This window comes from Simochromis diagramma, unplaced genomic scaffold, assembly GCF_900408965.1.
Source record: "Simochromis diagramma unplaced genomic scaffold, fSimDia1.1 OVJJ01000293.1, whole genome shotgun sequence".
Classification (NCBI taxonomy): Eukaryota; Metazoa; Chordata; class Actinopteri; order Cichliformes; family Cichlidae; genus Simochromis; species Simochromis diagramma.
This window is the reverse complement of record NW_024386801.1, coordinates 6850602-6867763: the sequence shown is the minus strand read 5'-3', so window position 1 is coordinate 6867763 and position 17162 is coordinate 6850602. Positions and strand designations below refer to the sequence as shown.

The window sequence follows — 17162 nt, the reverse complement described above, 5'->3', positions numbered from 1 at the left end:
AGAGCATAGAGAGTAGCAGAGGTTTTGGGAAGCTTGAGCTTAGTGCAAAGCAAATATGTTTCTTTTGAAAGATTGTTTAGAAATATTCAATAAAGTTTGTCAGCCGATGCCTGGCAATAGGTCCTGTTACGCTGACTTTGTGTCAGCACCTGAGAAATTACTAGTAGATTTTGGTATGATCCAAAAGTTTAATGACCATAAAATCCCTGTGATTAATAATTAGTTAACAAAACGTGCTAATTATGTGCTATAGACTATAACTAAAATAGACATGACAGTAAACACAAAAAAGGTTCAGATGCTTTTCATAGTGGATGTTTGAGGTATATTTTTCATTAAAACAAATAAATCATTAATTTCACACCGTTCAGTGGACGATACACTGAACTTAGATGATAGAAACAATGTATCGATCCTACAGTGCTACAATGATATGATACCAACATTGGTATCGATAATACTGCTATTTAGATCAATCCGCCCACCTCGAGAAAATTAGTTCAATCCTGTGACGACATCTTTGTGATTAATTAATGCATACAATAAATGACTGGCAGATGCCAGAGTCAGGATTTAATGCGGACCGGATTTGCGAATGTGCCCAGAAAACTGTCTTCCTGAAATAAAATTATTTTTTTCTGAACCCATAACGAAGCACTTTCTCACTGCAAACCTCAGGACAAGTGTTTCTGCTTAAAACATAAACATATTGCACAGAAAGGTAAATGAATAAGAGTTTAGTGTTGAAAGAGCTATTACCGAGGTGCTGTAAACACAGTATATACAGTTTTTAGTATCTCTTGTGCACATATTTTTCATGAAGCTTTTAATCTGAAATGTCATACCGGAAACGTTTTGTCTTGAAACCGTGCTTGCGCGGATCTCGAGTGAATGGCGTGTTTATAGTGGGTCTTGTGGCTACAGTCAGGCGTGGATTAGTTGATTTACCGAGATGTTTTGGGGATCAGCAGGTCAGCGGGGGTCTGTCGGGCTTCTCCGCTGCTGGTCCCTGACGGTCAGCCCCAAGACTCTCACACCCACCCGGTGTCCTCTGCACACTCCACGCTCGCTCTCGTTCTCTGCCCCTCTAAAGTCTCCTGCTCATGAAGAGGTGAAGCAGCCTCTGAGGCGGTGGGATCTGTCAGTGAGCCCCTTCACCACGGTGCGCGCACAGATAGGCTGCAACATATCCATCCACCCGCTGGACCCGCACACCTACCCCGAGGCTGATCGAGCCTTCATAACAGTCCACGGGCCAGACAAGGAGCAGGGAGTCAGTCTGGACCGGTTAAAGGTCCACTATGATGACCGGAGCAAAGAGCTCCTAATATCCGCTGAGACGGTGGACAGCGACGTGTCCATCGAAATGTCTGCACCCATCAAAAGCAGTGAGTGTGTCTATGACAGGGGATCCACACTAAAGTGATTCTGCGCTCTGCGTCTTTGAATAATTTCTGTATGTGAAATTTTGTCAGATCTCTTCATTACTACTCAAGGAAAGGGAAGCGTGCAAGTTAAGAATATGGAGTGTGATATCTGCAAGGTGCGAACAGAAAAGGGGAACTGCCTGCTGCACTCTGTCAAGGTGGGTATTGGCAACACATGTCAGGCCTGCAATTAGTCGGTCCTACTTGTTGGAGCAATTTACCCACACTATGTCTTTCTCAAGCCTGCTTATCTTACAAAGACAAAGCCAAACCACACACTCTTCTGCTAAAACAGCTCGGCCCTGACCTTCATCTATCAAAAAATTTACTGACTGTGACTGTTGATCCTTAAACACTTGAGCTGAAGGCAAGTGGACTTCTTCACTGGCCTGTGAATCAGGTTGTAATTCCCCTGCAATTAAACTGATTTTCCATGTATTTTACCTGAATTTACGATGCAGTTATATTTACCTGCAAAGACTTGGCTCAAAATTCAAGTTTTTACAGGAACAAAGAAATAAATAAACTCCAAGCAATTTTCAGTAATGTGTAGTTTCTGGGTATTTTAGTGAAAAGACAAACAAAATTTCCCCATCTTACACTGTAAATGCACTGCACCTTTATATTGTAGTGGCTTCACCTTGCCTTTTTACATTTTGCATGATCCATTATATTGATGTGCATCATGCATGCTCCACTATTCAGCTGTCCTCTTTTATTACATGGTTCTTATTTGTTTTTGTTTTTTAATGTCTCTGTAAAACCCTTTGAATCACCTTGCTGTTGAATTGAATTGCTATATAAATAAACTTGCCTTGCCTTACATATAAAATATGTCATGAGGACTTGTTTTTTTTTAACAATCCTGGAAATTATGCACTACTTAAATTACTAAAGTAATACTTGAAATGGCTCACAGTATAATTTGTCTTTTTTACTTCAAAATACCTGAAGTTACACCCTTTAGAGGTAGTCCTGAAAATTGTCCTGTGAGTCATTAAGGTCACACCGGTCAAGGTACAAGTTGTTGGAAAGACATCTCAAGACTGGATCACAGGTGGCTGGCAGTTTGTGTTGTAGGCCACCACCTTTGTTCAGTGTCAGTTGTCCCTTTTCTGTTATTTCAAATCATCTGTCTTCTCTATGCAAACTGTGAGCATCCTGAAAAGAGCGCCCTTTCTCATCTTTTCCTGTCTTATTTCAGGCTCATCAGGTTGAGGTGCAATCCCACGAAGGGCATGTTACAGGTGTGGGCACAATCAATGGCAACGTGGTCATCAGTACTGGCGGAGACAGTGTAAGGATGACTGTTATTTCTACGTGTTAGTCCTTATACTCAGCAGTCATTAGGGGGCAGCAGTACCCTGAAATATGCGTTAGCAGTGTTGAGTTTCATGTTTTCCTTTTTTTTTGATTTGAGGCTATTACTTAAAACAAACAACAAAAAAGCTGCGATTATACATCGTGTACATCCCTGTGTAGTGATCAGTTGTACGTTTACAGGCAGTGGATGTCAAGAAGCTCCAGGGCACCAAGATGAATGTGTCAACAGAGCACGGCCCTCTGAAGGTCAAAGCCATCTACGCGGAGTCCACCTGCATCTCATCCCGTTCGGGGAGAGTGAACCTAGGGCACGTGCACGGTGAGCAAAAGCGAGCGTCCATCATTCATTTTTAATAAAAACTTGTACCTTAATGAAATTACATGTGTGGTTATTACGAAAGCCAGAGTCCAATGCAAAGTGAGCCAATAAGCAATTAAATACTTTGACTCTACTACACATTAGATTGTTTAGATTATGATAGTTTAGTTTTTAAGTAAATGTATATATTTTTTGCCAGTGGATAAAAATATCAAATGAAGATCTCATTGCCAGCTATTGATCCCAACAGTGTGTGAAATTGGAACAAATACAACCGACCTGAGTATTAAAATACTGTTGGCAGGTTAACACACAGGCAATAATAATCTAAAGTAACACAAAATGGGTAAATCTGCACAAAGAGGTTGCTATTTTTTGCACACTATATTACATTACAGCACATTTTGTACTCAGCTGCTTTATGTTACTTGCTTGGTAAAGCAGGACTTTGGTATGTCTGGAATCCCGGGCTCAGATCAGAGGTGATTTTAACTGCAATGTGGTTGTAATTTATCCGCTTATCCAGCTTATTACTCGTTTCTGAAAAGCTATGAAACAATGTAGTTTTAAGAAGACTAATTCTTCAAAGTCAAGATGAGATCAGAGCTTTGTGATGTGTAGTAAGAAAAATGCACCATTGATGCAGACGTTTCTTTTTCTTCCTGATAATGATGAGCCTCAGACTCCAACACATGCATGGAAACAATTATCTTGTTGACTTAGAGCTGCAGGCTTGTGATATCTACAGTCTTAGAAGTGTTATCATTAATTATGTGCTTTCATTAATTAAAGGTGAGACTACTGTGAAGAATGTGTGTGGAGATACAGTTATAGGTGAGCAAGTCGACCGACTGCACATTGCCCTTATATGGTCTCCGTCAGTGGAAGCAAAACAAAACACCCGAGGCTTTGCTTTGCTTTTTCAGATGGTTCAAATAGCTTCCTGAAGGTTTCCTCTGACAGCGGAGGCATCGATGTCTACGTGGGAGACGGTGGCAGTGCTGAGCTTCACAGTCAGCAAGGTAAACACACATTACAAGAACAACTTTGTCTTTATTTGACACAACTTTCTTTGTTACATCTTTTGAGTCATATTGTTTTTCTCCTTCGTTCTGTGTCTTACGTAGGAGCGGTGAGCGTGCGTGTGCCGTCCTCATTAAGAGCTGGGGTGAGGCTTTGTGCGACGTCGGTGGATATCAGCCCAGAGGTTGTTCTCCATGGAGTAGAAAACAACATGTCTGAAGGCCACACCACAGTTACTGGTAAGCTCGTAACCTTCTTTATAACGCTTCCCTGTGGCACAGTTAATGCCATATCCTAAAACAAATAATCCCATACACAATGTTCTGTCCATAATCCGCCTCTGCTTTGTTTTCCTCCTACTTTTATGTGCCCTGTTCTGTGTTTCTTACAGGCTACATGAATGTAGAGTCTCCGGCTAATCAGTGGGTTAAAGCTCAAGCAGACAGAGGCTCCATCAGACTGACCGTACAAAGCTGGTTTGAGTCCCGGAGGCTAGTCAGCTGAATGTCCCGTTTTTTTTCCTAGAATCATAATGATGCATCGCTGAACTGGGACTTAAAAAATGTACAAGAAAGAGCCAAACATTACTGCAGCTGTAAGAGACTGAATGCTTATTTAACGCAGGATATACTGCATTATAATCTGAAGCATATTACAAATGTTGTATGTGTGTAAGAAGCCACTGTACACACAGACTGCAGTGAGATTATGTGTGCACAAAACCGTTGGAGTGTTTTGGATGTTTAAAAAAAAAAAAAAAAGTTTTTCTCATATTTTCTTTTTTTTTTTTTTAGTCCAAGTTTACCGAATGTTACTGGAAGCTACCTCAAACTATGAAAGCACCGTTGAATACCTTGCACCTCTCCACTGTTACCCTTGTGTTCAGCTCTAATTAATTATAGAGTCACATATTTGGAAATATTACTTTAAAACTGAATTTTGCAGCTAGCAGCATGTCAGTAGCATGATTGGGTTCAAGTACAACATTTTACGCAGTTTCCCAGAAGTAAACACGTGCAGAGGTTTACCAATCTGCAAACTGTGGAACGATTTTAGAATAATGTTCCTGAACATAAAATTGTAAATATCTTGAATATTATAAAGAGACTCTGGAGAAATCTCTGTTGCGCAAAGGACAAGGCCAAAAATTGATGCTGGCTGCGCATGGTCTTTGGGATAGCACCGCATTAAAAACAGACACGATTCTGTCATGAAAATCAGTACGTGGGCTCAGGAGCCCTTCCAGAAAAAGGTCATAGTTTGCAGCGCCATCCAAAAATGCAGGTTAAAGCTCTGTCGTGAACATAATACAGAAATCCCACTGTCTTCTTTGGACTAAAGCCCATCAAACATGGATTGAGGCAAAGTGAAATACTGTTCTGTGGTCAGACAAATTTAAATTTGTAATTGTTTTTAAATTACATGCTGTATCCTCTGAACTAAAGAGAGGATCAACCATCTGGCTTGTTGTCGGTGCTCAGTTCAAAATCCTGCATCTTTAACAGTATAAGGGTTCATTAGTGACTGATGGCAGCTCGCACACGGAAAAGTACCGTCAACGCTGAAAGATGCATATAGGTTTGCGAACAACATGCACCGCCATTCATTTTCAGGAAGAACTACAAATTTCAGTAAAGCAAGTTCAGCATCTGTTAGAACAGCATGACTTCATAGTAGAAAAGTGCTGAACTGACCCAAAGTCCAGACTTCACCTATTAAAAACATTTGGTGGATCATCATCGTCAGACCCAGCAGTGCCGAGCAGTCAGAATCCTATATCAGTCAAGAATGAGACAACATTCTTCTCCCAGACGTCCAGCAGCTGGTCTCCTCAGTTCTGAGACATTAACAGACTGTTGTTAAAAGAGGAGATGCTACACAGTGGTAAAAATGGCACTCTGTCAAATATGAGATGCTTTTCTGCCATTAAATTCAAATTGAGTAGTGACTCTATAGTGTGGTCCACGCCAAATCCCTTTGGAGTTGTGTCAGGAAGGACATCTGGTATTTAAAATAAATCAGATGGGAATAAGGGAGCAGTAGAAAAAAGCTTCACCATCTATGGGATAAAATGTACATCACCCAAAATAGGAACAGTAAACTTCTAAAGCAGGGGTCTCAAACTTGCGGCCTGGGGCCCACTTGCAGCCCACCTCACCCCTACTTCACGTTTGCAGTTTTGTTATACAATATTTGAAATTAAAACAAAAAAAACGAAACACTACATTTTTGGAAATATTTGTGGGTGTTTTCTTGTTTGATTTTGTACTACTTGAAGACTAAAGTGGTCCTCCAATGAGATGACAGTGCCAGCAGTGGCCCACGACTCATTTAAGTTTGAGACCCCTGTTCTAAAGATTATGTTGAGACATTTCTGAATTTGAAGCAAACTTTGAATTCAGTCATTGCAGACCAATGATGGCCGGCAACATCAAGTCCATGAGAAACTGTGCATATAAATATGATTTCCAGTGAGAAAAGGTTGCTATATTATTAATAGGTAGGACCGCAAACTGGCTCCTGAAGTAAACTAGTACACCACTTCAACTGTGCTGTTGGAAACTGATGAAATGTGTCAGCAAAGCAGGTAAAACTTTGTGTTGTAGGCTTCTGTCCCGACAGGTACAGACCAGAAAGCCCACACAAGTAAAACTCTGTTTATTTCCTGCATGGACTTATTGCAGTTGTCATTACTGATTACTGCTTTGCTACTTCTGATGGATCATCACTTGCTGGGTTTTGTGACCAGATGCCCCATGTTGTATCCAAACCAGTATGGAGGGGTGTCGCTGCTGTGCTCCCAGTATGTCACACGTGGCTGAAGTTTTGAGGCAGCTGCCCTGAGGAAACACACCTTCATCGATTGGTGAAAGTTTTGGGCAGGAGTTTAGCTTTGCTGTGAACTTTTAAGAGCATGCCGTACCTCGAGATGCCGCTGCAGCAGGCCATCGTGATGGAACTGAGTGGAGGACAAATTCTTTCCAAGTACCAAAGTGTGAGATCTGTGAGAAGAACACAACCACTCACATCAAGCTCTCGCAAGTACTGAGATCCACTTGTCAGATACTGCACGGCCATATCGGTCATCTGAGGCAGGGGGAGAAAAATGAAAAAATGTCATATGAAATGACAAGAAGAAAGGCAGTTCCTTCAACTGGATAACATTAAATGCCTTAGTAATGTGCATGTTTATACCTTAAAACAGCCGACCATCCGCAGTGCGACCAGGCCTCTGCAGTAAAACGAAAAGGCTCTGACGGCTGCGTCAGACAGAGCCACACAATGAGAGATATCGACATGTTCCAGGTCTGTCACATTCTTGCACAGCTTCTGCTCATTGTGAGAAACAAAGAAAATGAGAGATGTGTGATGAAGTGTTACTGATTAGAAAATAAATGAGGACTAAACATGGAGGAAATTGGAAATCATTTCTTCAATGGTGTTGGCTTGTTGAAAGCAAAAGATTCATTGAAATAGCTGTGGAAAAAGAGAAGGGTTTCATTTTGTAAAACCATTAGTCCAGGAAAAGGTTTGGATACAAATGTAATTCCCATCAGTTGTCAATGTTACAAAACAATGTGAGAAGAAGAAAACTTGGACGCTGAACAGTTGGCTGAAATTCCAGATAAATATGCACCTTAATTCCAGCGTCTGTGACAGAGAAGCACTTGGCAATAACCAATTTCCTCAAGGGAATTCCCTCAAGAGTGGCCAGTCCCTAAAAATGCAAATACCCAAGTTACAGGCTGTTCTTCAAATTCCCAAAATTCAAATCTTCAGCAATGCGTGAAAACAAGAGCAAACATGGTAACAGTACTTGATCCTGGATGTTGCAGCTGCTGAGGTCAAGTGAGCAGAGAGAGCTCCCACCCAGCCACTCCACGGCCGAGTCCGTCAGCCTCTCGCAGTAACTCAGATTGAGATGGAGAAGTTTACACAACCTAACAAGTTGGAAAAAAACGCAAACAAAAGCGGCTTTATGATAGTATTTAGGCTCAGTTCTGGGTAAATACTCATGAAAAAAAACTGTCATATAATCAGAGACGTAACTGTGTGTACCTTTGTGCAATCCTCATGACAGAGATGTCGGTGATGTGACTGCAGTGACTGACATTCAGTTCTTGCAGTTCATTCGCCGAGCAGCCTTTAGTCAAATACTGCACCCCAACATCAGTCACCCTGAAACACATTATTTAAAGAAATGTAAAGAAAAGGTATGAAAAGTGAGACTTCGGTCATCACAAACAAGCACACACCTGTTGCAATACGAGATGTTAAGATATCGCAGATGTTGGAGGGAGGCTACAGATTTGAGGCTTGCGTCAGTCATCCCGGGGCATTCTGCAGCGTGGAGCCTGCGGAGACCTTGTGAGCTTCTGAACAGGGCGTTCCAGCTCAAGTCTGTGAGCTGGTAGTTGCCTAACGCACAAGCATTGTGTACAACATAGTGGAGAATAACTGGAGCAGTATTAAAACTCTTCACACAATGGGGAAATAATTATTTGATCCCCTGCTGAAATTTTAAGTTTGCTCGCTTGAAAAAAAATGAACAGCCTCTTAATTTTTATTGTAGTTCCATTTTAATGGAAAAAGACAGAAATCAACCAAAACACATTACATACAAGTTATAAATTGATTTTTTAATGTCATTGAGTGAAATGAGTATTTCCACCCCAAGCAAAACATGACCTAATACTTGGTGGAGAAACCTGTGTTAGCAGGCACAGGTAGGTCACCAGGTTAGGACACATCTTAGGAGAGACTTTGGCCAACTTCTCAGTTTGTTGGCCTCTGCTTGGGCACTCAAAGCTTCAAGTCCTGTAGAATTGTCCTGTACCAGTGTCAGAAAAAAACAGTCCCAATGGATAATGTTTCCAAGTCCATGCTTCACTATCGGGATGGTATTTTTTGGGTCATACTCAGTACTTTTCTTCGTTCAAACGTAACGGGTTGAGTTAATACTGTAAAGCTTGATTATAGTTTCATCTGACCACAGCACTTTCTCCCAAGCCTCATTTAGATGTTCACTGGCAAACTTACATGTGGCTTCTTGAGCAGGGGGACCATGTGGGTTCAATCCATTATGGCGTAGTCCAGGGGTGGGCAACTCCAGGCCTCGCGGGCCGGTGTCCCTGCAGGTTTTAGATGTGTCCTTGAACCAACACAGCTGATTTAAATGGCTAAATTAGCTCCTGCAGTTCTACAGAGGCCTGGTAACGAACTAATCATGTGATTCAGGTGTGTTGACCCAAGGTGAGATCTAAAACCTGCAGGGACACCGGCCCTCAAGGCCTGGAATTGCCCACCCCTGGCGTAGTCTATTGCCAAGCTGATTAACAAGGTCCTCCTGTGTAGTTTTGTGCTGATCCACACACAATTTTCACCCCATGAGGCATCGTCTTGTTTGGAGCTCCAGAATGAAGGACGAGCAATGATCGTTTTATAGTTCTTCTATTTCTGAATAATTGCACTAATAGTTCTCACCAAGCTTCTTGCTGATGTTGTTGTACCTCATTTCAACCTTTCCCAGGTCTACCATCTTGCCCCTGATGTCCTGTGGCAGCTCTTTGGTCATGTCTATGATGGTGGAGAGGTTGGAATGGACAAAACTGATTATGTGGACAGGTGTGCTTTGTACATGTAATGAGTTGCAATCAGGAGTATCTTTGTTTGACTGACTGAAATCTGTGTGCAACTTGGGCACACAACCAATCTGTGGAATCATGAATTATTCAAATACTTGTTTCACTCAATGGCACTTAAATCAATTTGTAACTTTGATGTAATGTGTTTTTTCTGGATATTTCCTTGATATTCTGACTCTCCTTCTAAATGAAGCTACCATAAAATTTAGAGACTGATCATTTCTTTATAAGCCGCAAACTTACAAATACAGCAGGGGATCAAATAATTATTTCCCCCACTGTGCGTGTATTGAAATGAAGACTGTGGGATGTGATCGCACCCTCTATGCTGAAAGACTTCAGTTTGGCTGCTTCAGCAACAGCTTTGAAAGCGATATCGGAAAGATGTGGTGCATCCAGCAGAGAAATAACAGACAAGCAGTGACATCTGGTAAGGAGGGCCTGTTAGAGAGGAGCAACATGGGGTTAAGGGTGTGGGTACAAAGAATTATGCACAAGACACATTCATGTGCCATGATTTACACTCACCAGGACACAGCTATCTGAGAGCGTGAGCATGTCGTTGATCACAATCTCTTCAAGTGCAGGACATCCAGCAGAAATATATCTGAACCCAGCCACGGTCAACTAGGAGGAGAGGGGAAAATCTGTGTCTATTTCATAATCTCAATCAGTCTCCTGGATGCACTTTTCCTCATTCACAGAATTTTCAGGGCCCCATAAAACTATACATCTGGAAGCAAACTAATACGCATTCCCAGAAAAGTGTCTTTCATGTTGCAGTACGTGGGTTACGTTACAGAGTGTACACATGCTGAGTGGGTGGGCCAACCCAAACCTCTGCTTGGCCACAGCTGCCTTTTCCTCTCTTCTGCTCATTCGCTCGGCGCTTTCCCCGAGTGCAAACCCCAGCAACGCCAGGAACAAGAGAGAACACGTGCAAACAGACGAGTGACTGGATTTGTTCAAGACGGACTGAGGAGGTCAAAAGCCATTTGCTGTTTTCAGCTGAATTTGAGTGGAGCAGCTGAGAGAAACGCATCAACTGACCTGGGTGCAGCCGGACAAGTTGAGGTGGATGAGATTGTGGCAGCCCTTCCCTGTGGCCAGGTACAGAAAACCTTCGTCTGTGAATCTGTCGCAGTAGGCCAGACTCAGATACTGAAGGCTCAGGCAGTTTCTGTTAGATGTAAGAAATGATGAAGGCAAATTATTTGTGTTAATGAGCCTTGTACGGATCATAGTTGGTTGTTTGTTTGGTTGTTTTTAGCACAAAAAAGTTACATTTGAAAAGAAAGCCTTGGCATAAAAAAGGAAAATGTCATTGTCAATTAAAGGTGAGCATCCTCACATTATTCTGTGGGAAAATGTGAATCAGATAGCACTGCATAATACTACAAGCTGTGAGAGATACTACAAGCTGTGAGAGAGCAACACCATCATGGAAATCGATCAACCTGTCATACAATTATACAGTGTAGCATCTGTTTCTCTAAATCATTTTGCTGGCACAGACCGCATTCATTTCGGACATGAAATAAAAGCCAGCTGTGGGCTCCAACTGGACAAACAGACACGTAGATAATTCTGGAACCTGAGGGGCGGGATGCCATCAGAAGGAAACATTATGCACACCGATACACCGTTTGTAGCATATTTTAAATCTATTCTGGTGACAAAGTCTAAATCACTGATGGTTTTACCACAAATGGAGACCTACCTGGACAGCTCTTGTAGAGTTTTGTTTGTTAAGAGGGTGCAAGAAAGGTTCAAGTAGAGCAGGCAGGGACAGCCCTCCAAAATTCTCTGGACCATCATATCCTACAAAAGGAGAGATTGAAATGTTACTTCCCATCCAATCAGGAAGGAACCTGTTACTAGAATCTATATTTGGAAAACTGACCATTGTCTGTTTATTTATCGGTGGATGAAACCAATTAGAATCAGGGTTTTTTCAAGGTTTAGAAAGTCAAAGTCAAACTTTAGAAAACTGTAAATGTGCACATACAAAAGCAAGATGCATTTTTCTGTAGCTTTAAGATGTTCATTGTTAACATGTTCACTTACTGTAACATTAAAGCACTCAGACACATTGAGCTCCTGCAGGTTTCTGCATTCACCTGCAATAAAACAGTAAGCAGTATAGAACAGATACATGTTTACTTGGACTATGCTGAATATTTTTTGAAATACTTGACTGTATCTTAATGAATGAACAAGTATTGTCATAGTAATCCACTGTATTTTAAAGCTGTACATACACCAGTCAGGAATAACATTTTGACCACCTGCCTAATATTGTGTTGGTTGCTGTCAAAACAGCCCTGACCATCGAGGCACGGACTCTACCAGACCCCTGAAGGTGTTTCTGTGGTATCAGACACCAAGATGTTAGCAACAAATCCTTTAAGTCCTCTAAGTTGTATGTTGGGGGATCCGTGGATTTGACTTGTTTGTTCAGCACATCCCACAGATGTTCAATTAGATTGAGATTTGGGGAATTTGGAGACCAAGTCAACAACTTAAACTCATCGTTGTGCTCTTCAAAAAGTTCCTGAACCATTTTTGCTTTGAGACAGGGTGCATTATCCTGCTGAAAGAACACAGCAGAACATTGCCCAAAGCATCACACTGCCTCCACCAGGTTGCCTTCTTCCTACAGTGCGTCCTGGTGCCGGGTGTTCTCCAAGTAAGCGACACACCTGGACCCAGCCAACCATGTGATTTATAAGAAAACATGATTCACCAGACGAGAACACCTTCTTCCATTGCTCCATGGTCCAGTTCTGATACTCATGTACCCCTTGTTAGTTTATTTTTGAGCAAACTGCGATGGACTGTGTATTCTAACACCTTTCTATCAGGACCAACGCTAACTTTTTCGGCAGTTTAAGCTGAAGTAGCTCGTCTGCTGGATCGGACCACACAGGCCACCCTTCGCTCCCCACAAGGATCAGTGAGCCTCGGCCTCCCATATTCATTCCTTGAACCACTTTTGATAGGTACTGACCACTGAAGACCAGGAACACCCCACAAGCTGCAGTTTTGGAGATGTTCTGGCCATCATAATTTGGCCCTTGTCAACCTCGCTCAGATACTCACGCTTGCTTGTTTTTCCTGCTTCTAACACCAACTTTGAGGACAAAATGTTCACTCACTCGATAACATAGAGATAAGTGTTATTCACTTCACCTGTGATTGGTCATAATGTTATAACAGATTGGTGTGCTACCTCTCACTTCTGCAGGGATGACAGCTCCTGTGTACAATCAACAATACCAAATTTGCCCTTTGACCTGTTATTTCCGTTTCCCAGTTTGAAAACTTTCATCAGAAGCTGATTTGACTCCAGTTCATCTTGCTGAAGAGACAATCCCCCCTGCAGGGTTCAAGATGCGTGCAATCCCCCCTCTCCTCTTATTCTGCCTTTTCCTCCTGCTGCTCCCATCCATCCAGATGAAAAAACCAGGAAAGGGCAGAGGCCTCAAAGGAGCAAGGCACAAACTCACACGGGACAGGTATGGATTACTCCTACATTTAATTTGATTTCTGCAGCCCATTTTTCACAGATTAATCAGCTGTTTGTGTTTGAATCGTCAGGGCAAGAGGTCCTCGCCGTCACAGCAGGTCAGGCCCATCTGGTCTTGTGTCACCCAACTGTTTAGAGTCAACAGAATCTGGGCATGTCTTTGTAGACTGCCAAGAACGGCGTCTCTCTTTTATTCCCACCGCAAACACATGGTCCAACAAACCCAAGCACCTCCTTCTAGCCCGTAACCGAATTAAAGTCCTTCATGATGGAGCCTTCCTCGGATACGAGAATTTAGATAGTCTGGACCTGCAGCAGAACCAGATCTCTCTAGTGGAGGATGGGGCCTTCCAGGGTCTGACAAAGCTTACCACCCTGCTGCTTCAGCACAACCGCCTCCAAACACTTAGTGAGGAGGTTCTCATCCCCATGCCAAACCTTGGCTACTTGCGTTTATATGATAACCCCTGGAACTGTCTCTGCCCAATTGATAGTCTTGTACGCACTCTTCAGGTGCCAAGCAATCGTAATCTAGGAAACCACGCCAGGTAAGTGATTCCAACAAAACTCAATATGTAGTGTGCACTTTTTAAGTCATTACTCAGTGTCCAAATGTCCCCTCTGCTAGGTGTGCCAAGCCCATCTGGTTAAAAAACATGAAGTTGAAGCACGTTGATCCTGAGTTACTCTGTAAAGAACCAGACCCGGCCAACAACCAACAGAGTGATGAAACGGGTTACACGGGCGTTTTAGAGCCCAGTTCAATTCGAAGCAAACCAGATGCTACTACAGTCTGCTTCACCTACCATTACCCCCAAATACGGATGGACTGCAGTAACCGAGGCAAGCTCTCTGCACTCTACCCTCCTCTCCTCTGAGCCATTTCCTGAGAGGTTTATCACATGTGTTTTTGTTATGTAAGAGAGGGGTTAGGAAAAATACCTGCGACTGTCAGAGAGCGCGCATGCTCATGATTAAATATTGCTGTTGCTTGGCTGGGACGACTAAACAACTCACTCAAAGAATTTTCACAACCTAACGTAAAACAAGCAAACATGCACGTGTGGGTTTGCAAATGTGTGCTTACTTAATCTCTTATATTATCACTTTATAGGAGTTTGTCACCTTATAAATTTGAAAAGAAAGCCAACATCTGGCTTTTTTATGAGAACAGTCCTATTAAAATAGAAAACCATTTGTAGTCCAAAAAAGGACTAAATTAGATGTACTACTATCATCCTGCTGGCCCGAAGCCTGGATTTTAGCGTTTAACTCATTTTCTGGATAGAAACAGAACTCCAATTTGTCTCTGCGCTACATTTTAGTTACTAATCATCCAGTAGTGGAACTTGTGCTGACTTCTTGGAGCACTCTTGGGTTTGACCAATTTGAATTGAATGCATGAAAAATTGAGCTGAACATATAGATAAAGCTTTTTCTGCATTTATTTATGCTCAGGTTTAACTGAGGTGCCCTCAGGTATCCCCGACAACGTTGTCCACATCGACCTGTCGCATAATTCGATCAGTCACCTCAAAGCTAGAGACTTTCATGCCGCGAAGAGTCTCCGAACCCTTAATCTCAGCAATAACAACATGGAGCAATTGGACAAAGGTAAGCATGCTATTATTACCTATTTTCTAATAATCAGGGAATACAACAGCATGTACGGCGCTCAGTAGGTTTGTATCCACATGCACAACTGCAAATTTGTATACGCCACTTTCTTTATGTGATGGATACCATATGGATATGCAAAGTCAAAAGGTTAAGAACAGTTATACAACTCTTGCCGCCTTCTGTTTCCCATTTTGTGTTTTCAGAGACAGCGGGCGTTCTGCCATCGTTCTGTATACTGTAATAATTTAATTTATGGTGGGGAAAGCTTAGGAGGTTGAAGACAAAGTGATCAGTGTGGTGAAGTTATTCAGACACACACTGAAGACAGGCTGAGCATTTATATTAAAGTCTGACTGCACTGCTTTTGCTCTTCATATATTTATACTGAGAGAGTCAAGAAGCTAACGGAAGCTGTGCCCATGAACCTCTGCTTTCTCTCTCTCACTCTCAGGCTCTCTGACTGGGCTCTTGCATCTCCAGGAGCTGGACTTGTCAAACAACAACCTGACGTTTGTCCAGCACGGGGTTCTTGAAGACCTCTACTTCCTGTTACATTTAAAACTGGAAGGAAACCTCTGGGTGTGTGACTACAGGTGGGTTCCTCAGCTCAAATTTTTATAAGCATCTTTTTTCAATGTTAAATGCTGACAAGTTAACTAAAAACTCCCTGCCTTTTTTCAGCATTCAATACATGGTTTACTGGCTAAGCCTCCATCCAGGAGTGAGTCCTTCAGGCCTGGTGTGCTACTCTCCTCTGGAATACGCTGGGGAGAGCGTGGAGGAGTATGTGAAAGCTTACAACAGAGAGTGTCCAAAGCAGCAAAGCAGGCCAGATCAAGACCAGACAGACCCCGAGCTCTGGAACACACTGATGGAAGCACAGGCAGAGCTGGAGGAGGAGGAGCTGGAGCCGAGCGCCTTGAGGGTGCCGCAGAAATACCAGATCATCAGATTGTCCTGACTCAAGTTAAAATATGAACCTTAAAGGCTGTTTGTTTTGCCTTCATTAACCTGTTCTGTAATTTGTAAAGCAAAAAGTCTGCATCAGATGAAAAAAACTATTTTTTTGTTGCTTTTATGTGTTATCGGTGTTGTGTTTGTAATTCAAATATATAAAGATTGACATTTTGATTAGTTTGACTCATTATTGTGGTTATAATAATAATAATAATAATAATCATAATGATAATGCAAATTGCATTGATCATTGCACACCTGCATATAAACCACCTTAAATCCAGCAATGAACACTTACTGACAAATCTCAGGCTGGACCACTGCAGGGACGTACAGCCACGCAGGTTAAGATGGGTCACAAATAAACGGTAACTCTGCAGAATGTTCTTCACTGTGCTGTCTGTTATCCAGTCTTTGGCCACAGATAGGTTGATCTAGTAAGAGCAACAATTAGGGGATATTCAGACTCTTGCTATTTAAACTAAAAAATTTTTTTAACAGCATCATAAATTAAACACAAGAAGTAATCTCTGAGTGCAGACCTGACTCCACAACACGCCCGACTGGATGATAGATTTCCATATGCAGCATACTTCAGCACAGTTTAGCAGGTCTTGTAATTCTAAGTACTGAAAGATCTGAGGATTAAAATAACAAATCATCTTTTTTTTAATCACATGGAAAAACAGCAGACAAATGACACTTGACTTTTCTCTGAATGCTTAAAGGGAGTTACAGTAAAACTCTGGTTTATAATGTTGTTGCCATGAGGTGATGAAATATTACAGTTAGGTTTGTAAACTTTTAACCAAACATTGAAGCATACTTAAAATAAAAACAATATTTTTTATAAAACACAAATGTGGACATAGGATGTAGACACCATTTTTTGTATAAATACAACTTTCTCGCTTTCTGTTTGATGTTATTGGCCCTCTGACAGGGTCTGCTGGCACCTCTGCCAGATGTGAACAAGCACCCAAAGCCAAACATAGTCATGCTGAAACACTGTTCATCAACCGAGGACAGAAACAAATTCCACACAAACAGACGCTTCAACTGGTGAGTGGAGTCAGTGTTGGCGAGTGGCTATAAATATATATATATATATATATATATGCATACATGAATTCACAGGTCAGTTTATTAGGTACACCTTGCTTATACCCCTTTTTGCCTTCAAGATGTTCTTAATATTGGAAATGTCTCATTCCGTTACATCCCAAAAGACGATGCATAGTGGACTCATCTCAAACTGGTTTCATGAACATGATAATGTGAACTTTGTGTGTTGTCCTATTGGAAGCAGCCATAAGAAG

General features: G+C 41.9%; 3 protein-coding genes across 4 annotated transcripts; 2 read left to right on the top strand and 1 right to left on the bottom strand.

Annotated features, from left to right (window-relative positions):
* Window positions 1-862: 862 nt before the first annotated feature.
* Window positions 863-4852, top strand: fam185a (family with sequence similarity 185 member A). The gene is made up of 8 exons (XM_040025419.1): window positions 863-1388; window positions 1476-1585; window positions 2632-2724; window positions 2931-3069; window positions 3862-3903; window positions 3996-4091; window positions 4197-4331; window positions 4484-4852. Exons 1-8 carry the CDS (start codon window positions 953-955, stop codon window positions 4594-4596), a joined length of 1164 nt encoding a protein of 387 aa, XP_039881353.1. The 5' UTR covers window positions 863-952; the 3' UTR covers window positions 4597-4852.
* A 33-nt stretch (window positions 4853-4885) lies between these two features.
* LOC120729661 (dynein regulatory complex subunit 6-like) lies at window positions 4886-10399 on the bottom strand. The gene is made up of 9 exons (XM_040025422.1): window positions 10266-10399; window positions 10058-10178; window positions 8349-8511; window positions 8152-8271; window positions 7910-8033; window positions 7730-7810; window positions 7288-7422; window positions 7016-7179; window positions 4886-6932 (listed from the first exon to the last, which is right to left on the bottom strand). The coding sequence occupies exons 1-9, from the start codon at window positions 10293-10295 to the stop codon at window positions 6818-6820; spliced, it is 1053 nt and encodes a 350-aa protein (XP_039881356.1). The 5' UTR covers window positions 10296-10399; the 3' UTR covers window positions 4886-6817.
* Window positions 10400-10732: 333 nt separating this feature from the next.
* Window positions 10733-16020, top strand: LOC120729653 (leucine-rich repeat-containing protein 17-like). Of its 2 annotated transcripts, XM_040025414.1 has the most exons (8): window positions 10735-10847; window positions 12317-12426; window positions 13054-13255; window positions 13338-13814; window positions 13895-14109; window positions 14725-14880; window positions 15338-15479; window positions 15568-16020. In XM_040025414.1, the coding sequence occupies exons 3-8, from the start codon at window positions 13131-13133 to the stop codon at window positions 15845-15847; spliced, it is 1395 nt and encodes a 464-aa protein (XP_039881348.1). In that variant the 5' UTR covers window positions 10735-10847; window positions 12317-12426; window positions 13054-13130; the 3' UTR covers window positions 15848-16020. The 2 variants fall into 2 exon arrangements, with proteins under 2 accessions (XP_039881347.1, XP_039881348.1); XM_040025413.1 differs by lacking the exon at window positions 12317-12426 and having other exon boundaries at window positions 10733-10847.
* Window positions 16021-17162: the final 1142 nt, after the last annotated feature.